Source organism: Maylandia zebra, linkage group LG6, assembly GCF_041146795.1.
Source record: "Maylandia zebra isolate NMK-2024a linkage group LG6, Mzebra_GT3a, whole genome shotgun sequence".
Classification (NCBI taxonomy): domain Eukaryota; kingdom Metazoa; phylum Chordata; class Actinopteri; order Cichliformes; family Cichlidae; genus Maylandia; species Maylandia zebra.
The window spans coordinates 20,225,549-20,248,149 of record NC_135172.1 but is presented as its reverse complement, the minus strand read 5'-3'; the positions used below and the strand labels follow the sequence as shown (position 1 = coordinate 20,248,149).

The 22,601-nt window shown below is 39.6% G+C and overlaps 1 protein-coding gene and 1 long non-coding RNA gene across 8 annotated transcripts in view; one reads left to right on the top strand and one right to left on the bottom strand.

The window, feature by feature from the left end:
* inpp4b (inositol polyphosphate-4-phosphatase type II B) overlaps positions 1-22,601 on the bottom strand; it is a 189,994-nt gene that overhangs the window by 50,015 nt on the left and 117,378 nt on the right. For all 7 annotated transcript variants that reach the window (XM_076884829.1, XM_076884830.1, XM_076884831.1 and 4 more), the window contains 2 exons: positions 14,892-15,022; positions 816-920 (listed from right to left, as the gene is read on the bottom strand). In XM_076884829.1, coding sequence (XP_076740944.1) covers positions 816-920; positions 14,892-15,022 — 236 coding nt within the window. The remainder of the gene's footprint in view (positions 1-815; positions 921-14,891; positions 15,023-22,601) is intronic.
* Positions 18,064-22,601, top strand: part of LOC143418990 (uncharacterized) — a 39,209-nt gene continuing 34,671 nt past the window's right edge. Inside the window, exons 1-2 of the long non-coding RNA XR_013098940.1 lie at positions 18,064-18,347; positions 20,597-20,643. This is a non-coding gene — a long non-coding RNA (uncharacterized LOC143418990). The remainder of the gene's footprint in view (positions 18,348-20,596; positions 20,644-22,601) is intronic.

Sequence of the window (22,601 nt, the reverse complement as noted above, 5' to 3'; positions counted from 1 at the left end):
CAAATCTACAATTACAAGAAAGTCTGGCTTCTTGAAAGCAAAATATAAAGAAATGATGGATGGATTGAGACTTTTGCACCGCGGATCAACATTACTTACTTAACATTGTGACACCAGTGGAAGCTGTGTATACTCTGCATTACACTTAAGCTGCAGCATCTCTGTCTGGTGTGAATTGGGCCAACAGAAGGGAATTAATAGTGTCTCTAAAGTTTATATTAATATTTTTAGATAAAAAGTCGCAGAACTGTATAATGTCTCTGTTTGACTATTTTTATTTGTCCTATCAGAAGCCTTAAAGAAAGACTGATATGTATTTCAACGTTTGCCTGTCTTCAACTTTCCATCAATCATCTGTTGTTTAGTTGCACTGGAGCCCATTCACAGATCATCAGGAAGTAGTTAGTTGCCTTAATATGCTGAGACAGTTCCAGGGCAAAAACAGCCTCTGCCAGCAACAGAGCAGCAGTGGAAGAGACAGCCTAGTCCTTCACTCCACAAAAACGCAAAGGGCTTAATTAGTGTTTTGTCTGTTTTTTTTTAGGCCAAGTTAATTCTCACCTTTCAGCCTGGATGATGACCTAGAACCTCCCTGTCTGAGCCCCCTGAGTGTCTCAGACAGATGGAGAAGTCAAGCACAGTAGGTGACAATGTTTCCATACCGTGTTTGAAGTTACGTTGTGCACAGCTTGAGCTGAGAACCACTTAGAATGAAACTGTTCTCCCACACAAAACCTAATTGCTCTTGAAAGGACGTCTGAAGACAATACATGCAATGATGAATCTAAAACAAGTCCAAGTCAGAGGTGCAGTACCTGTTTTTTTGGGGCATGTCACCCTCATCCTCTGGGTGTGCAGGTTTATCGGAATAAACTCCAGAGACTTTTGAGCTTTGCAGCAGCTTGGCTTGAATGAGCAACCTGAAAACATAAACAACAGTATATGTCACAAAACCAGGTTGTGTTGGTCAAGATCTTGAAGAAGAAAGAAGAAAAAAAATCCTTGTACTGTAAAAGCGATTGTGTAGAAGTTATGCTGGGTATTTGTAGTAACCACAACCAAATTTTGATACATTTCCTACACAAATGATTGAAGACACCGAGTTCTTTGCTAAATTAACATGTATTTATTTCACGTTTACATACATTTAAATTGACCAGTGTGCAGTCTTTGTCAGTGTAATAATGATATATCCTGATGCAAATAATAAAAAATTGCATCAGGATATATCATTATTTCTACATTTCTCAGAAGACCAGAGGATTTCTGGCTATACAGTCCAAAAGGTCTCATGCTGGCCTATCTTGCCATGTTTCTAATGGCTCCATCACCCTAAAGTAAAAGCAGGATGGCTGACTCCATGCAACTATGAAAAACTGGTGACTGCGTTGAATCTGTTAGAAACGGATTACAAGTAGCTCTGGTGACCAACTGGTCACCTGCAGTTTAAGGTGCAACACCACCAACCTTATTCGATCACATGGTAACTACACAGATTGGCCAACGGGAGCCAATCTATCTCCAAACAGTGGCAGTCTGATTTGGACTGACAACAGTCACTCTAAGAAAAGTCAATTTGCAGTTGAAGGTTTGCAAATAATAATCACTGTCCAATACAGTGGTTTATTGTGGGAGTTACGTTCTAAAAATAACCTGCGATAGGTGAAATCGGCGAAGTAGCCAACTTTATTTTTTACAATTATTATAGATGTTTTAAGGCTGTAAAACCCCTCACTATACACTTTTATAAGACAGGCATGAACATTTTCACACTTTTCTCTCCTGTTTAAACACTCTCAAAGTTCAAACCTTTGTAGAAAAACAAGTTTAGTATTATAGAATGAAACCAAAAGCACCCACGGGTGCCTCTGACGGTGCAAAACGTTTCGTCGACATTGTAGTGTTTGTTGGGGAGAAAACTTACAAATATACAGTGCAGCACTTCAGAGTCACACTGCTAGCGATCGAAGATTTATGTAAATTTTACAAGGTGAACGCATTCTGTACTGTACAGGAGACACGGCATGGAGGAGATTGATTGACAATGGTCTACAGCCAATTAGGATGCAGAACACAATGCGCTGTGAAAAAAAAATAATTAAAAAAAGCAAAATTGCACTCAAAAAAATCCGCGAAACAGCGAGGCTGCGAAAGGTGAACCGCATTATAGCGAGGGTCCACTGTATACACATGCATAAAGATTGCAAACATGTAGCAATCAATCTGAGTCCATCTGTGCTGATATAATTAGTTAACGTGAATGTCTGTGTATGTAGACAGCAACATATTTGTTATTCAAGTGCCATCTGATAGCAGACTGACCATTTTATCATCATGACAGACAGCAACTGAGTGTAAGTGCCGTCCTCAAAGCAACCATTTCAAAGGCAGTGAGATTGCAAGTTCATTGCATAAAGTCGAAATAATGTTCTCCAATCACTGTCTTCACTAGTGTGACTGTATCATAATGTCCTGCAACATAACTTTCAGCTGTTTTAATTTGCTCCTCTTAATGTCAGAGTATAATCCACATTCCCTGAGCAAATTGTATCTTTTTTCTGCAATATTAGTCATTTGGTCTTCCTTTTGAGTCTTTCATATAAAAAAAACCCCAACCCATATACCACATACATTCCAACATATTTGGCGTTGCAAATACAAAGTGTTTCTCTGAAAAGTGCAAAGCTGTGTCACTGTGAAGAATGTTCTGATTTTATCTAATGATGTTTTCATGCTTATTCACTGTGTTACACCATAAACTGTATTCAATGTGCTTTGATTTGAAGCAACGGTGTTCTATTACTTTTAAACCATATATCTGAGTTTCAAAGTGGTTCATCATGTCTGCAGCCTTGTCATTTGTCAGCCTATTGTATTATAGAAAGCCCTTACTGTCTGCTACAGCTACACCACATTACATTACACGGCTTTTCACTTCATCAGTTCATGTGGCAAGGGACAAAGACACAGAGGCAGGAAGCATTAGATAATAAGTTAAATATATGATCAATTGTTCTCTTGATTGATTTACCAATGAAAAGAAAACCCCTGCGCAATTCAGTGACTTGAGATCTATTTAATGCACGACTGAGTGACAAAAGGGAATACAAAGCAAATTAAAATCGATTTAAATTAGAAGTTGTTGAAGTGGCTGCAGTGCAGATTCAGATATACCTCTACGGATGCGGGGACTTTTACAACTTAATTGCTACAATATGCCGTATAAACGGAAGACATTTGTTCGTTCTCCGTCAGAATTGGTCACTTAATGAATCTGACTTCAGAATACAGCCCCAAAAATAGAGCACAGTTTCACATTTCGCAGGACTTTAAGATAACTGAGAGGACAATTTTCCCAAACAAACAATAACCTTTAAATAAAATGTCAGAAAGTAATCATACAGTTTTAAAATACTGTAAGCTATGAAGAAATTATTGTAATTAATTCTTTCATGTTCACCATCATGGACTGGACTGTTAAACCAAAATACCCTACCTTTTAATGTGCATCAAGACTGTTTAACACACAGTTGGAACCCAGCAAAGTCAAAATCAGCTGACTTGCAACCTTGCAATAACCTCTAATTTATGGTGTAATGCTTTGAGCACAGTACTTTATGTCCTTTGCAAACACTACTCTGTTCAAAATGTCCAATTAAATGTTCCTGCCAAATGACATTCTTTGTTTTTGGCTCATATTTAAGCTCAAAATCATTTTCTGACACTTCAATTTGGCTGCTCATATCCAACAGGGGTCATTAGCCTTTTGAGCATTCAAATACACTCGAGCAAAAGAGGCACTGCAATCTTTGCAAGTAGAAGTAATTGAGTTATAAAATATATAAATATATCCCCTTCAAGCTCGGCTCCTCTACCAGCGGCATGGAGGTTAACGGTCCTGTGCAGTATCTTTGGTGTTCCTATGACTGCAAACTTCTGGACAGAGATCTTGGATGTTGTTTCTGGAATCTGCTAGTTGTTGGAGCTGCTCGCCAAGTTTGGGGGTCACCTCCCCGAGTGCTCTAATTACCACGGGGACCACTGTTGCCTTCACCCTCCACAGCTTCTCTACCTCCTCTTTGAGTCCTTGGTATTTCTCGAACTTCTCGTGTTCCTTCTCCCTCACGTTGCTGTCACGTGGTATAGCTTTCTATCACTACAGCCGCCTTCCTCTGCTTGTCCACCAGATGACTTCCAGATACAGACGGACCAACTTCCAGACAGACCAAGAAGTCCCACAGGATCTTAGCTCAGTCATCCTCAACCAATCTGGAGGGCATATCCCATTTTGACCTTGACACTTACAGACCCTGCACCTTGTTGTTACGTGCTGGATTATCTCAGGGCCATTTCCACACAGCCTGAACCGTCGGGTCTTGCCTGCTATGGTTCAGAGTGTTTAAATGAGAAGCTGCATCTATTCATTCTGTTTTATAAAAGCAATTGCAGCATTAGGCCGATCAGGTGTTTTTATTCAGCAGTGTTATATTTAATATCGCAAAGGCTTGTCTTGTGATGACTTTTCCAGAATTTGTGTGTCGATGTGTCGATGAATGCCAAGCTTCTTGAGACACATTAATAGTCTGTCTGCACACAAAGGCTGTGGGCAGACAAACCTACTTTTGCTGATGTGGGAAACACATCATCACATTCCTTTAAGCCAGAGGAAGTGACTTTTTTCCCCAGGAAAAACCCACCAGGAAAGAATAAAAACTTTCCTGTGCAGCAGTTTGTATCAGCATTACAGGATAAACAAACATTCCTTATTTAGGAGGGGATTCATAAAATATTCTGGTTAGTCGAAGACATTCCTGTCATATTAACAACACCAAAAATGTCCAGAGTGTGAAATTCTGGCATAATTTCTAAATGTTTTAGAATGATTTTATTGTAACAAATTGCTCGTGTCAGTAATTCGTTTACTTAACATGTTTAATTTGTGTGTGAGTGGCAGTATAGCGTGTTAACTGCAGAATAATGACTAAAACCATACTTTGCAACTCTTCTATCTGACAAGCAACATAACTCACCTTTAGGAAAACTTAACTAAGCTGTACTGAATCTTCTCCTCCTGTAATCACTCTTGAGGCAACAGACCAATAGCCAACAATCAGAGCCTCAGCACTATTTACGATCTATGTTGACACAGAAGATAGATGAGAAAACCTGTAACCCGCCACAAATTTTTAACATCATTTGGCAGGAAGGCCAGAGATGAAAACAAACTCACTGCAACTCAATTACAGCATATAATGGTGCAACTGCTGACCCACTCAAGCTGAAATGTGTTGCCTCAAAAATGGATAACACTAATGACTCAGCTGGAGACGTTGGAGATGTGGCTGGTATTTTTATGAGCGCTGAAATCAATCATGTCTTCTTACTAAGGTGGCAGATTTGCTGCCCTTTATCAAAGTGAAAAAATAGACAGATGCCGTTTCTAGCTAAATATACATTCTGCTTAAAAATACAGTGCAAACCAAAGCATGAGCAGTTTTCAATGCTGCAATCAGTCAGTACTACGTACTAGTAAATCATTCGACATTCAGCAATTCATATAGTGCTTTTATTACCTTTATACTATGAGCTTATATAACCTCCACAACATGTCTAAAGGTGTAATCCTAAGGCCAATCATAGTGTGAAGGGTGCCCAGGGATTAGCTAAACAGCACAAGGAGTTTTAACAGTTCTGTCAGGCTGTATTTTGCTAATTTCTGATATCACCACAATGACATTTTTAATTGAGTAAATTAGCTCATCATGGCATGCCAACACATTTTCATTACCGCTATATAAAATGAGCCCAACACGCGCAAACTGATATTTGACCTAAATATGTTGCTGAATGAAACATCTAAAGGATCAGAACCACAGGACAAAGTTTCCACAGGACTGTATAGAGGCGTGTGGAAATTTTGTCCTGTGGCTTTGAACAAAGTACTCATGATTTTATCTGTTGTGTTGGAATTTTGGCTCACTCCTCATTGTGGCTAAACATCTACACCTTTATGTTGTCTCTCCAAAGGACACTGTTCCAAAAGATTTCTTTAGATGGATCTTTTTAAACATAAGCAGTGCTGCCATGTTTTAGACAAAAGGGGGGCTGCATACAGTCCTATAAAAACCTTCTATTTTAAATTACTATATGCTCAGTGGACCTCAAATATCAGTAGAGATTTTCACAGCAACACACAAAATGTTGTAAATTTCTAGAAGCCTAAAAGAGTAAAAATTAGTGATTCACCAGTTCACCAAGTCAGTGGGCTATAACACCTAGAGGTGTTGATATATTCTAGTTTTCCAACAATCTAATAAGGTAATGATGCAACCAATCATGCTGCAACCTTTAATGAGGATTTATTCATCCAGATCAAGTTAAACTGTTGTAAAAACATTCAATTTAACTCTATACTCTTATCCCTACTATCCATAGTAGCAGCACGGTGGCACGGTGGTTAGCACTGTTGCCGCACAGCAAGAAGGTCCTGAGTTCAATTCCACCATCAGGCCGGGGTCTTTCTGTGTGGAGTTTGCATGTTCTCCCCGTGTTTGCGTGGGTTCTCTCCGGGTACTCCGGCTTCCTCCCTCCATCCAAAGACATGCAACTTGTGGGGATAGGTTAATTTGGATTATCCAAATTGCCACTAGGTGTGAATGTGCGAGTGAATGTGAATGGTTGTCTGTCCCTGTGTGTTAGCCCTGCGACAGACTGGCGACCGGTCCAGGGTGTACCCCGCCTTTCGCCCCATGACAGCTGGGATAGGCTCCAGCGCCCCCCGCGACCCTGAAAAGGATAAGCGGAAGCGAATGGATGGATGGATGGATGGATACTCTTATCCCTTCTCTGTCAGCCAGGAGCTCAGGGGACCAGGCTAATGTAACTAGTGACTGTTGTAGGTTCAGTGAATTACTCATCTGATATATGTGACATAAAGGTTAAATACCAGCAGTACTGGGGCCCGTTCTTCGTACCTCGCTAAGTAAGTTAGCTGGATTAGATTGTTGACGATTTCGCGTGATCGTTCGGTTCCCCGAAGCTCATCCGGGACTTGCTGCCATAGCAACAGAGCCGTAAGCGTAAACCTGCTCGGGAGCAGGTTCACTTTATGTAAACAGGATTAGATCGCGGCCACGCAGGTATGTCCGCTTCATTTATACGAAAGCAACAGCGATATTCCACCACTGTTTCACCATAAATAAATAACATCAATGTAACTAAAGATAATGCAGCACCTGATCCATTTATTGATTTCACACAGATACATACAGGTCATTTCCTAAAAAAAGGGAAATGTACTATTAACATTCTATTACATGTATGTGATTATTACAGATGTAATTCATATTTCACAGTAGTAATTGCAAATTACTTTGTGTAATCAAGATGAGGGACCACGGCTATAAAAGCGAAGGTGGATTTGGGAAGCCTGTCGCAGCCATGTCCTGTCCGTATACGCGAGCCACCCATTGCGGAAGGTGCAAGATTGATAAGGAGAGTTTTCAGAATTCAGCGTATATTGCGGGATAGACAGGATCCTTTAGCTCAGCGCGACAGTGTGCTCATAGAGAGATATCGATATTCCCGTGAGGGTATTATTTACTTAACCAACTTGTTGACGAGGGGGTGCAGGACCACCACCTGTCTTTTTTTTGCTCTGCCCTTTTCTTGGTTGCTGTTATGAACAAACAAACAGATTATTTCAGGGTCTCTTTCCTAGAGACGAAAAGCAATATAAGTGATAAATATTACCATTCTGTAGCATATTCTTATATTCCACTTTTACTTGTTCCCATGTTCTAGTGGGTCCTGTTGTGGCTCTAATGTGTAAGGGGATATAATATAACATAATATAATGTAATATAATATTGGATAATATAGTGTAATACAATAAATTTACCCTACCGCCTACTGGTGTTGGCCAGAGGGGCCGATGGCGCGATATGGCAGCCTGGCTTCTGTCAGTCTGCCCCAGGGCAGCTGTGGCTACAACTGTAGCTGCCTCCACCAGTGTGTGAATGTGAGAGTGACTGAATAGTGGCATTGTAAAGCGCTTTGGGTGCCTTGAAAAGCGCTATATCAATCCACTCCATTATTATTGTTATTATTAAATTACTTACGAGTTTAATTTGTCAGCAACTTTCTGCCAGCCCTCTCTCCTTGCTTTTGCAGCCTTTGCAGTGTTCCCTTGCGTTCTGATTAAACTCTGAAACTCCTGAAATCCCTCAATCAAGAGTTCTTGCTGCCGAAAAATACCGAGCGCGCTCCTTCGACATTTTCGCCGACCAATCAGAGGGTTGCCGATCAATGTTTCTACTATCGATGCGTAGCCCCTTTTACGACACCCAGTGATCTCACATTACTTCATCCAGCTGTACTAATCGTCAACAGCAGGTGTGTTCGGGGAACCGGATTAGCGAGCTCACGGTTAGCGCGATGATTTGGTCTTGGATGTGTCATTTGATCTTGGATGTAGTAAGCGACGTACGAAGAACGGGCCCCTGGGGGCGATCGTGGCTCAAGGGTTGGGAGTTCGCCTCTACAATGTAGCTTGCCATCACCAGTGTGTGAATGTGTGTGTGAATGGGTGGATGACTGAATGTGCCTTGGGGTCCTTGGGGACTAGTAAAGCGCTATACAAATACAGGCCATTTACGTCTTGATGCATTCTCAATCATCCAGGGAAGTAAATCTCCAAAAAGTTGATTCTGTTCATCTGGACGTAGCGTTTTGTGGGAGAAACGTTTCGTCACTCATCCAAGTGACTTCTTCAGTCTCAGCTGACTGCAGGTTTCCCCAATCTTATAAACAGTACATTTGCATAATGACTGAAACCAGCCCACTGAAGGAACAATGGGCTGGGAGGTCAGTTCCTTAACCTTAATTACGCAAATTCTCATGACCATTGATCAACAACCACTGACCAAAACCCACTGATCAAAACCCACTGATCAAAGACCACTGATCAATGGCCATGAGTACCATTCACAGACAGTTGGGGAATGACCTGACCTGCAGTCAGCTGAGACTGAAGAAGTCACTTGGATGAGTGACGAAACGTTTCTCCCACAAAACGCTACGTCCAGATGAACAGAATCAACTTTTTGGAGACAGGCCATTTACCAATTACTGGCCAAGATCCACAGCTACCATCTCTTTTTATATACTCAAATTTTTCGAGCTTTTAAATAGTTTTCTGTATTTATGTTTTTTGTTCCTCCAGAAGATGAGTGAACATTATCCTATATGTCTGCCTGACAACTAAATGAACATTTTAAAAAAGAGCCAACAACCAGTATGTATGAAGTCTTACAGATCAGTGTACTTCTGTCCATATGACAGACGACAGATCATGTTCGTGATCCTGTGGTGCTGAGAGGACAGCAGGTTTTTTTTCTTTCTTGAATCCATGCAGAGAGACACCATGTTGTAGAGACACGGGAGAATTGAACACATGCTGTGTGAGCAGTGGTATTGGTCTGACAGGACCAATGTTCCCTCTAATTTTTCATGTGTCTGAGTGAACACACAAACTCCCTGAGCGGTCCCTTGGACCACTGTGAGCAACAGCAGACGTGTGCACTGTGGTCACGCCAGCATCGAATCCACCCAAGTTACATGGTTTATTAAAATAATCAAATTACAGCATTTACATTTATGTTAGACTACTTTTAATTAACTGCTTTAGCCCACTTACAATGAAAAAAAAAAAAAAAAAAAAACCCGTGTAGTATGTTAACACTATTGGAAGTAAAAATAAGTTGAACTCCAATTTTAACTTCTTCTTTTTTTTTTAATGACCAACGTTGGGCAATTCATTATATAGTTACTTCTTCAAAAAAGTAACTGAGTTATGCAAACAACAACATTTTCTGCAGCTGTTTACCTAAAAATGCAGCCATTTCAAACTATTTACAGAACAATCAGCTGTTCTGCATCAATTTTGATGCCACACAAATTATTTGTGCCACTCCAAAAAATAATTTCTGTCCACTATGAGATAAAGGAGAACAACAGCCTGATACCTGCAGGCCTGACAACAGGGGATGTATCACTGCTGTAACACCTGTAACATTCAGCAGTCACCTCATTGTTCTGAACGCACAACAAAACTATTAACTACACTACAGACTAACTACACAAGATTTGCGCTAAACGTCGCAAATCTCTCACATCTCAAAACCACCGTCACTCCTAAAGGGTGGGGGTGTGTTTTGGTTTCATCTTTGCTCACAGGTGGAGAGTGCTTTCGAGCGTTTTCCTGATAAAATGCTGATTTTATCGTTTCTTCCTGAAGTAAATATAAACAACGATAGTATTCAGGAAGAAAACCAAACATTGCAGATATATTTTTATCATAACTCTGGATTTACTTGGCCAATCAACACAATTTAAAAACTGGTATAAAGTCCACACTTTTTTCGTCAATTGTTCCGTCTGTCCTGCTCACATCTCCAATGGTTGTACACGTTGTCATTACCGTGGCTTCACTCCACATCAGCCACGCTGTTTTGCTAGCTAAAACACCGGTGTCGGCACATAAGGACGCTGTCATAGCCTGTCAACGACGTTGATTAGCTGCGTATATACGAATGTGAATCACATCAGCGGCTGGACTATGGGATAAGGTGGCATCGTCTAATCCCATACGGGAGCAGCCAGTCACTCACTGACTAACACTGCAAAATAGAATTGTTAAAGTATTAATTTTAATTTCAATTCAGGTTAGATTTTTTTTTCTGTGCGCAGAGACCGTGCCAGCAGTGCGCAATTGCGCACGTGCGCAGCTTAGAGGGAACATTGGACAGGACTATGATTTAAACAAGTGTGTCATGTCTGACGTCACTTTCTTTTCTTTTAACCAATTTGTGGTTTATCTAACATTCGGTCCTCATTTTTAACCTGCAAAACAGAAAATGTATGTGAACATCTTTACCTGGAGGGAGCAGACTGTAAAGATGGCTAATACAGATATTATGGAAAAAATATCATGTCCACCTGCCCTGCTATCTCTGCAATGAGTAGGCTTTACTGTCAGCCACACAGATATATGACACTGCCTTAAACACTCAGCTCTGGGCCTTAAGCTGTAGTTATCCCATAAGCGAAGGCTCAGAGGCCTAACGTTTCACCAAAGGGATGGCTGACATTTTAGAGAGGAGATTGCAGACAGTAGCGAAGGTTTAACACTAACAGGACTATGACTGCACCTTTAACTCACCAGCTGGTAAACAGTGCAAGCAGGGATGAGTCATTTATTAATGGAATGCAGTTAATGATTTGTTCACTGAGGTCAGTGGTTTTAAAAATTGGAAGAATGTTGGACCTGAACATGGAAACTCATCCACCTCCCAGAGAACTACTTCTCTTCTTTATTGTAACCATGTGCAATTTCAAAACCTTTGGATTTTGTTTTCTATAGCACCAATTTGAAAAATGTTGGGACGCTGTGTAAAAAGTAAACAAGAACAGAATGCTATGATCTGCAAATCTCATAAATCCACATTTTAATTCGAACACAAAAAACATGTCAAATGTTTAACATGAGAACTTGAGTATTTCAAGAAAAACAGAAAAAATGTTTTAAACAAGTTGGAACTGGGTCAACAAAAGTAAGTAGTACTAAAAAGAAACATTCAGAGTAACACATAATTAGGTTAACTGGGGCATTCATTGAGTATGAAATCAGCATCTTTGAAGTAAAGATGGACCGAGGTTCACCAACCTTGAAAAATCTGCATCTACAAATTGTGGAAAAACTTCATGAAAAAATCAGAGAAAATGGAGAAATCTCTGTGTGCAAGGGGACAAGGCCCAAAGTCAATATTGGATACTGGTGATCTTCAGGTCCTCGGGCAGCACTTCATTAAAAACAGGCTGGATTCTCTCATAGAAATCACTGCACTGCGTCATCCATAAATGCAGGTTAAAGCACTATCACGCAAAGAAGAAGTCATGCATGGCACGTCCTCCAGACTAACGAGGAGAGGGACCATCCAGCTTGTGATCAGCACTCAGGTCAAAGGCCTGCATTTCTAATGATATGGGGGTGTGTTAGCGTCTGTGGAAGTGACAGATTGTACATCTACAAAGGCATCATCAATGCTGAAAGGTATATACAGGTATTAGAGCGACATGCTCCCATCCTGACAACGTCTTTTTCAGGGAAGGTCTTGGATATTTCAGGAAGACAATGCTAGAGCGCTTACTGCATCTACTACTCTCTCAAAAGTCCAGCAGCTGGTCTCATCAGTTCCCAGATGTTTACAGACTATTGTTAAAAGAAAAGGCTACACAGTGGTAAACATGACCCCATCCCAACATTTCTCAGATATACTGTTGCCATCAAGACCTTATTTTATCAGTTTAAACATTTGATTTGATTTCTATGTTCTACTGCAAATAACATATAGACTTTAATTTATTTATCCCGTCTAAATGTAGTACTTAGACATGAACATTTCCAAAAGAAGAGCACAGTGACAAATTAAATGAAAGTTCCTAATTTGTGTGCAGACACAAGTAATAGGACAGCCGTGCCCACTGACTTTTGTTAATGAACTCCTCTTATGACGAATGCCACTCAGTTGCCATATTTGTCACCCTTTGTTTGTTCTGGTAATTATGTTTTCATTTCTTGTCCCTCCTGCCACATTTGTGCACCCACTCAACCTCCTCCACAGTCTGTCTCTTTTCGTCTCTCCCTCCCAACCTTTTTTAATCATATTAGTTATCAATAATTAATCTGCAGCAGCTTGCCCACCCAGCTTGTTTAGCAACGTCTGTCATCCTGTTAAGTTAATGCAGGACTGAATTAGAGTAGCAAGATAGGGTTGGGGGATCCTCCATGTATTACAGCATCTGGACCACGCAAGTGAGTTGTCAGGAACTATAATGACCAACACCACATTATCCTTTCCCTCAACCCCTCCTCAGAGTCCAGGCAGGCAGCACCGAGGCTTAGCCATCTTTATTTCTTATCAGCTGGGCAAAGCAACAAAGGAACAGAGACAAATATCTCATTATGTGGACGAGGGTACTCAGTAGAAAATTAATCACCAGCCGTAATGTTAATATGTGCATAGTAAGCTGAAAAATGTATAGGAACATGCTGCTGCGAGGGAAAGAAACAAATTCAGAATGATTGGTCTTTTATACGTTTGCTACTCCTGTAAACGGATAACAAATGTATAAAAATGATTCTGTTCTCATTTTATTTAATGGGACTGTGTCTTTGAGGGCGTAAGCTTGAGAACAAGCCCCATACAGAGTGCAATGTCCTGTACTGTATATGCATGCTGTTCATACGAGCTTTTATCTAGCTTTTGAAGTTCAAACTATATGCAACACATACATCACCTTTGTATTTCAGAATGCATTTTCAACAACACCTCGTCATTGCCAAAATCACGCGTTCGGCATCTACCTGTTAAACCCTGGGACAAATGAGAAGCAGACTAATTACTTCCCGTCTTCGCGTTAGACCTAACTGCATGGATTAATTTTATTATGTAAAACATTTGCAGAAAAGATTGCACGCCAAGTAACTGCATACTAAATGGAAGGTTGGATATTTATAAATGAGATGTGAGACTCATGCTTTTGTTTGCTCCTGGCACAGGGCTGTATCAGTTTTGATGCGTTTATGTGCAACAAACACAGACGAGCACATGGCCATGTACATATTTTATTTGCCCCTGATGAAACCTGCGTTGCTATGGAAACTCTTTTAACAGGAACTTCTCCTTATGCTTTCACCCCAAAATCGATCCTTGAGTTCAAAGTTTTCCTTTATGTGTGCACTTAACCCATCGGGTCCGAGGATACTTCAGGATTTTGATCCAAGACTGGGCTAAATCAGACACCTGTACCTATCCTCTTTACAGTGTTCTTAAGGACCCTCGACTATGTGAGCAGATGATTTTCACCATGACGGGACAACATCGTCAAGGTGAAAGGAATGCTTTCACAGATCTCCACACAGCCCCATGAAAAGCTAAATACATCCTTACTGCTTACATAGAAATTAAGAGGGTAAGTAGCAGTGCTGCTAATCAGATTCAGCTGATTAAATGGTCATTAGCAAGTATGGACACCTTTGTTAAAGCAGAAGTTTTGCTCTGGTCTGAACTAGTTCAGACTCTGAAATGCTCAAAGAAACTGCAAAAATAAGAACTGCAAAAAAACCAAAGAAAACCCCCCAAAAAACAAGACCTACATTTCTTGAAAGGGTTGCCAGGAGACAGTCTATCCTTTTTAAAATAAAGTATTGATAATTCATCAAACACAGCATATCAGCGCAAACACCTCAAACCTACTGTGAAGCATGGTGGAGGACGGGTATTGATTTGGGCTTGTTTTGTAGCCACAAGACCCGGGCCCCATGCGGGCATTTCAGTGCCATGAACTCCTCTTTATACCAAAGTATGCTAGAGTCAAATGTTAGGCCATCTGTCTGACAGCTGAAGCTTAGCCAAAACTATTTCATGCAAAAACACAATGACCCCAACTATAGCAGCAAAAATACAGATACCGTGTTTTAGCCAGCCTCAACCTGACTGAAACACTGTGGCACAATATTGCAATGTTTGCAAACCTCAGTGAAGAAGAGTGGGTAAAAATGTATTCACAACCATGTAAGAAACCGAGAAAGTCTTGCAAAGTTATTGGTGCTAAAGGTGGTTCTACAAGCTTATGATCGAGATGTACTTAGTGTTTTACAGGACTGCATAAAAGCCTTCTTTTTCAAATGTCTGTGTGTGATGTGTATGTATGTATGAGCAATTTAGAAGCCAGTTTGTGTATTTGTCTGACTTCGCATTTGTGTGCATGACTACATGTGTTGACACAGACGGGAATATCAAATTTAGAGATAGGTGCAGTTATCATACCGTTAATCTTGTCCATTTCAGCCAAGGTCTCTTGGTAGGAGCTGATTATTCCTGCATATCGTGTCATCACCTCCTTCCGTAAGTTGTCCCAGTGAGGGGAAAGATCTCCCAGCTCCTTTAGATCCTGCACCCTACAAATAAACACAGATCTGTGAGGACCATTGAGGTATTATTGTAGTGCTTTAGCTAGTGTTGTGCCACTTTCATAGTTTTTATACTTCTTTCAAAGGAACTTAATCTTTTAGTTCAGGTTCAAAAAACTATTAGCAAACCTCTTAAAACACAGACAGAAGTTAAAACTAGAGATGGACCGATCCGATATTACGTATCGGTATCGGTCCGATACTGACCTAAATTACTGGATCGGATATCGGAGAAAAATAAAAAATGTAATCCGATCCATTAAATATCACGAAAGCACCTCACAAAACTTGCAACACGCCGTAACTCACCTCAGAACGTTAGCACGTCGGAGCAGTATGCATCACGTGATAGAGCGGCTGTGGCATGCGTGACCTGTCGGTGGTCTGGATAGCATGTGGAGCTTCGCTAGCAACCCGGCATTTCATCTCCGACAAAGTTATCCCCGAGAGAAGTAAAGCAAGTGTGTAAGTCCATCTCTGAATGTTTGTAAAGCATTCCTGCGTTAAGCTTAACGAGCGACTGCCTCTTCTTGCTGCTACTTCAATCATGAAACTGCTTAATGATCAGCTGATCGGCTTTTCTGTCGCGAGTCCCTGTCTCTAGTTTGCTTTTGGCCCACTTTGCACCAGAAAGAGGAAACCAGCGGCTGAACAGCAGCAGCACGTTTAAGCTTGATCAGCTGTTGTTAGAATGTATTTAATATTACTTTCTACTCGAGGATCTTTTTCTACGTAGCTGACGGCTGGTAACTGTGCAGGGGCGGATCTAGCAAAGTTTAGCCAGGGGGGCCGATAGGGCATGAACAGGGGAAAGGGGGCACAAAGACATACTTTTCTTTCTTATTCTCGTTTAAAATGTCTAGCTTTTAATAAATAATTATCTGACACCCAAAGTTTTAATTTGATGTAAAATGAATAGAAGTCAATTACTGTATATAGTGACTATTAAGTCTAATATATATACCCTAGTAAGCTATAGTACTTTTTCCTTTGGGAAGGTACCATCTGTGCAGTCTGCAATTTTGTTGAAGAAAGATGTTGAATCTATTTAATATTTCTTGAAAAATAATTGATTTCTGTGCATTTTTTTCACACTTTATCAAATTAAGGTTGATTACGTCGATTAAGCATCATGAGGTGGAGCGTGAGGGGTGGTTCCCTATTTTTTATTTATTTATTTTTGTTGTTGCTGGGAGTTGGAACCCTATTAGTTAGGTTGCTTAATATTTACGCTAAGTACTCTTTAAAATACCAGAATAGGGAGGATGGTGTAGGTTTAAGTTTATTAGATTGATCAGTATTGCTGAACTATGAAATTTTTTTTTTTTGCATACAGGTATAACAGAATAGCTTTAGTGTAGTTGTTGTTTTAAACTTGAGTATGAACTTATACAAAATGCAGCAAGATATTTAAAAAAACAGTTTTGTTGATTAAAAAACATTATATCGGATTCATATCGGTATCGGCAGATATCCAAATTTGTGATATCGGTATCGGTATTGGACATAAAAAAGTGGTATCGTGCCATCTCTAGTTAAAACATACTGAAACATGCACGCATCCTGAGCCAGATAAACACAACTTTAAACCCCAGGCTAAAATATCTGGTGTCCGCTGATCCACTTTGGCCTTTCAAATTCTCCCCTCACTACTCTTTCTTCTGCGATTACTAACTCTTCTGCTGTCTGTGTATACTGAAACAAGCAGGTGTCTTTCAGTTAGTTGTGCCTGCAGCTTTATGCCATAATAATTTGTGGTCTTTCTTTTGGAAATAATTGCCAATATGCATCATCAGACATGATGATGTACACAGACATCATCATGTCTGTGCACATTTGTGTCTTGTTTGTGTGTGGAGCAGCTGATTTCCAGCTAGGATGCATAATCTCTTTCTTTGGCAAATAATTTGAATATGAAAGGGAATATCAGATAGACACAGATAATCTACACACTGTCCCTGTGGCAGCCAACCAAGTAAATGCCAGAGATATTATAGAAATTAGAGGTTAAAGGAGGCTTTATACGCTCCTCTGATCACAAATTACAAATGTAAATCAGCTATTTTTAGATACCAGAATTAGAATTTAGGATTTTACACAGCAAATGATTGGACCAAACCAACAAGACAAGGAACTGATTCCCCTCAAAACAGAAAAAAAACAACCATGCTTTCATCCATCAGTTAGTTTTATCTTCTTATCTTTGAAGGCGCTGCAGGAAACCTGGAGCCTATGTTAGGTGACATTCGGAGAGAGGTAGGGTACATCCTGAACAGGTTGGCAGTCAAACAGTGCACCGCATTGTTTATCAGCTGATTAGAAATAAGAAACAGTTTCTTCTGAAATGCCACAGCAACTGTGAGGTCATTCAGTAACCGTGTCAAAAACAAGAAATTAAATCACAATTATCTGCGTGGGCTTATGCTTATGAAGGTGAGGAAAGAATATAATTCAATAGGTTTAAGCATTCATCTCAATTTATATTCACATACATGTAGGCTGTGGTCACATATCAAAGATTTTCTTGATCCTTTTCATAATTAATCAAGTTTTAATCAAACTTGGACCTTGAAACCAACTGGAAGCCACAATATGGGCAATTCTGTAAACACACTGTGCATGTGGTTAAATTGTAAGTTCTGCTTATGATGTATAAAGATAGACTTGATGGAAGTAAGCATATTTCAGTAGAATGCAAGAGTACCACTTGTTTGTCAGACCAAATAAAAGTAATTACATCTAAGTCTTTGCCAGAATAGACACTGAGATAAGTAACTAATGGATCACTCCATACTAAATCAGTCAACTCTGAGTAAAATTCTCACCTGACAAGATACCCTACATTAAACATTATCCCCAACTATCTCAGGGCCACAAGTGTTTCACCCCTTATACCTGTACACTGTGCTCCAGTAGGGCAGTGCTACTGCAAAGACTAAATTAGTCTTCACCTGCTCTTGTCAACCACAGCTATTTTCAGCTGCCCTGGCTATCTTCCCAGTGGCTTTCTCCGGCTGTTTGGGTTACATCCTCATCCTCATGGGAAATTGTGGAAAGCCACCTAAATAGGGAATAAGGCTACTTGTCATTCTTTGACAAGAGCCTCATCGATCAAATGCTGGTATTCTTCAAAAGGATGATAGTGGGCAATCTTAACTACTCCTGATGGTACTTGGCGGCCTGTTGGATCAGCTGGTCAGTGTTATTTGGTTAGATAAAAAATAGGTGTGAACCTGATAGTTAAAGCTATAAAACTGGATGAGTCCTCCAAACATCCTGGGACACTTTCTGTTTGGATACAACATACACATTGGTGAGTAGATTATATGTTAATCTGTGAATAATAATAGACCATAACATATTTAAACTTCTAACAGGAGCATCTCTCAAAACTCTTCAGTGCCACTGGGCAGTATTTATAGATCTTGAAAGTAGGGTCTCATGGTCTTGAAGTGGATCCTTCTTGAGATTTTCCAACTATTTCTGTTACTTTAGTCGATGGCAAAGTCTGTCATGTTAAAAGGGATGTGCATCTTAAGTGTTGGCAGCAGGAAAAACTGTTTCCTACTGAAACATCTCTGGTGGGGTCATCGTGTCCCACTTCCACACTGTCCTTAACTTCTATCCAAGAACATATCAGGTTCCTGCTCTTGGGCTTTCCAATAGGAGTGATTTGTAAAGTGGTTAGGGTTAAAAAAAATGTTTTCTCTCTTGACATTTCTCTCTTTCTGGTTTTTACAGTTTATCTCCTTCCTGCAAATTTTTTTTCTATCTTTCAGCACCTTTTCTTGAGCAATGCCGGGTTTTTTTTATGTGATCTGTCAAAGCCACCTCTTGGGATCTGCTGATGGCTTGCTGGTGTCTGCCTTCCTTCATGGCATCTTGGCGTACCTGTTGCACAGCTTGCACCATGGTCTTTATCTTCTTGGTTACATCTCCTTTCAGGATGCTGTCCAACATATCACTCAGATCTGTATCCAGCTGTGCCCATCTGCTATCTTCTGTCAGTGGAAAATCCAGCTCTGGTTTCCTCTCAGAGTCCTCTAGCTTTTTGATTTCACCCACTTCTTATGCTTGAGCAGGTCCAGTGACCTGTGGTTTTCCTTCTGGCCCAATTTCTCTGCCTGGCAAGCAATAAATTCACAGATAGCCCTCAGCCCCTTATAACAACATAAAATGTGTTTTTTATGTTTCTGTAGTCACTCTTTGCACTTTGCCTTTGGTGAATTTTCACACTATGTTTGTTCTTAAATATTCCATCAGACATTGTTTCTACACTGCCTACCTGCTCAACAAAACAGAAACTAGCATAGCCACCGGTTATATCAGAGTAGTTTTACAAATAAGAGTACATATATCGGAGGACAGCAGTGGACTGTTAACTGGCAGTGATATTCAAGTTTCCTAATATTCCAGATTTTCAGAGTAAAGGTCGCTTATATCGCTACTGACAGCAGAACATTCATGTGATTTGAAAATGAGAATCATTGATACTTTTGTGATGTAATTATCTTCAATTAAAAAGACACTTGAACCAAGATCGGTGTAGTTGTAATGCAAAATGTTTGCAAAATGGCTTGAAACTCCTGTTGTTTTATAAGAAAACAAAATAAAAAATATTTGGCATCAATCAGGAAAAGGAACAACCCTGCTAATAAGTGTCTTTAAATGTTGTGCTGTTTAGATAATCTTATAGTAGATTTTCTAGCTAGTGGGTACTGAACAGACCCATGTTTCCACTGGTTTCACTGAAATATACATTGTTCTTAATGAATCCACTTGACCAATTGACCACTTTAATGATCAAGGAGACAGTGGTTTCAAGTTTTCTGATTTAAGTGTTAAAATAGTAAATATATAGCCACAATGGTCTCCACTAAATATCCTTAAGACACTGCATCACAGGCTCAAACCACACTATCGTTCTGTTACTTTGTGTCTCAGGTCAAGGTGGATGTAAATAATGGTTAAAACAACAGATACGCATATCTGCTTGCTAAATGAGGGTTCCGAGGCACAGAGATGGTGAACAGAGATATACGATAGACTCACCCCCTTTAATCACTGCGCTATTGTCTGGAAAGGGTAAAGGTGTGATAAGAGTAGGTATGAGCTGATTAAATATGCATGCAAAAATAAGGTCACAGATCCTAGTATAACATTTAACAGACAGCAGATGTTAGGGAAAATGCATTTTCAATGTCACATTTAATATTATAGAGTAAGATGATGACTTTATTGCATCTTTGAAATGATCTAGCCTGTAGTGAGAACAAACAACAATCATCCACTTTTCCTGTCCTCTTTGTCCTATTGTGTATGTTGTTTTGCCTTCTCGATTATCAACTGCTTGGATATTCGTTCTTTTTGCAGGTATTAGGTGTTCAACATCAGGATTTAGATATTTGTTAATATTCATTGCTGATTAACACTAAAACTCTAAAGCCCAAAAATAACATTCAGGGAGACTCTGCTACATTCTAATTCATTACTCATGCTAAAATAACTTTCTTTGGAATAACACAGTATATTATACAGTTGTTTTTTTTACACTTTACACAGGCCATGGAGTGCAAGTCAGCAGCAATACTCTTCTACACATCCAATCGGTAAGCCGGTTTAAGCTGCTCACAGTTGCTGCTACCTCTGCAAGCCGCTTTGTCACCCACCTCCAATTCAATGCCTCCTTTTCATCCTACATCTAACAGGGTCACCACGATACTAGAGTTTCAAACTTGACAATTTTGTATAACACGGGGGGAAATTGACAAGCTTATTTTTTAAAATATATTAGAACAATACAAGGAATAACCGTCATTTTTGAGTTATCTGACAATGCAAACACTGTGTTACTGTATTTGAAGATGAATTTTAAGAGTCTTTTATGTAGTGCATTAAAAAAAAAAAAACAAGTCACATTTTTCCTATCAAATTGTGTTATCCTGTTAAATTAACGCTGTATTAGTGTTACAGATAGGCAGGCAGGAAGCTACCTAGCTCCCATATTAGTGTTATCCTTTTATTATTAGCTGCTAGTCTAATAATAACTCTTCTATCTTTTAATGTATCGTTTTAAAAACTTGGAACTGCAGTGAACTGTGTTCGATCATCTTGAAATATTGCTTTGAATTGTTTCAAAGCAATATTTGAAACAATTCATGGCTAAATCATAATGTGGCTGTCAGGTAATTGCTGACCTAATGTTAACATGTGTGCCTGCCTGGTTAACATTTGTGATATGTGTTTATTAGTTCAGTGTTGGAGCTTTACTGACCTCTTGAAATTCCTCCTAAAGTGTTGCTTATTGTTGAGGCCTTTAGGTATTTCAGCTGTAACTGAGAGGAGGGGTTGTGTGCAGCAGTGTTGTGAAACTGTGCCTTAACTGGAAGAGTGAAGACGGGACTGTTGGCATTAATACTGTTGCAAATGATTATCTAATTCAATATTTTATTTTTGGCTAGTGGATAGTACTTTTTAATTTCACGTTAAGTTATTATCTAACTTAACGTGATATTTATCGGGGTTTTTTGCCTGCTCCGTTTTGTGGTGGGGTTTTACTGCGGCTCTCACCACACCAGCCCTTACAAGGTAAGCTCCATCCACCCCACCACTAAATATAAATTACTGCGGTCAGAGAATAAAAATAATATTTTTAGTATTGTGGCCCTGACTGAAGCAGCATCTCTTTCAGTTATAATAAAATAAAAAAAACAAAAAACAATGTCCTACAGCATAAGAAAGCAAAAAAGGTAAGAAAAAGGAAGATAAGAGGATTAACTGGATAAAATTCATGAAATATATTTGTAGTTATTATAAACAATGACTTTTTTAAACTGACATGTGATGCAGATTAAAAACAAACAATAGATCGATACAGATAAAGAGGAAAATGTGTTAAAATTGAGTCAGCCAGATGATTCGGATAACAAAATACATTTCCAAATAAAGAAAAGACCTGTCATGTGGCTGCCTTTATTTCATGGCGCATTATAGTGACTGTTCAGTTTAATAACTAAAGGCCTTTTGTGTGGGGGTCAATAAAACCTCTGTGGCTGCGCTGAAAAGCAAGCATTTTTCACCCCAAATACCTTCAGTTTATTGTGAAAAAACGGCTCCATCAAGACAACAAGCACAGCCATTAATCCAGATCTTAGATATAAAGAGCAAGTGCAAACAAAGATGGTGGATGCCAAAATGTCACCTACATGATCTTGACACGCAAACACAGTACTTGTTAATTAACACCAAAAGCAAGGGCACTTTTTCTTTTTTCATTAATGAGAAACCAGACAGCTCTTAATGAGGGAGGTTTTATTGATACCCGCACACTTTGCTGCACATGCGTTTATCTTCTTTGCACACATACACACGGCGACGCGCACAAGGAGCCACAGCGGAAACTCTACTGCCTCTGTGTTCACAGTCTTCGATTAGAACATGAGTGGAGACATTAAAGCTAACAAATAGACGGAAGAAATATCCAAGATTATCACAGAGTGCTAAAGCAAACTAAGCCACCCAAAATCCGCTGCTGCACTCACAACTTTACTGAATCATTAAAAACCCT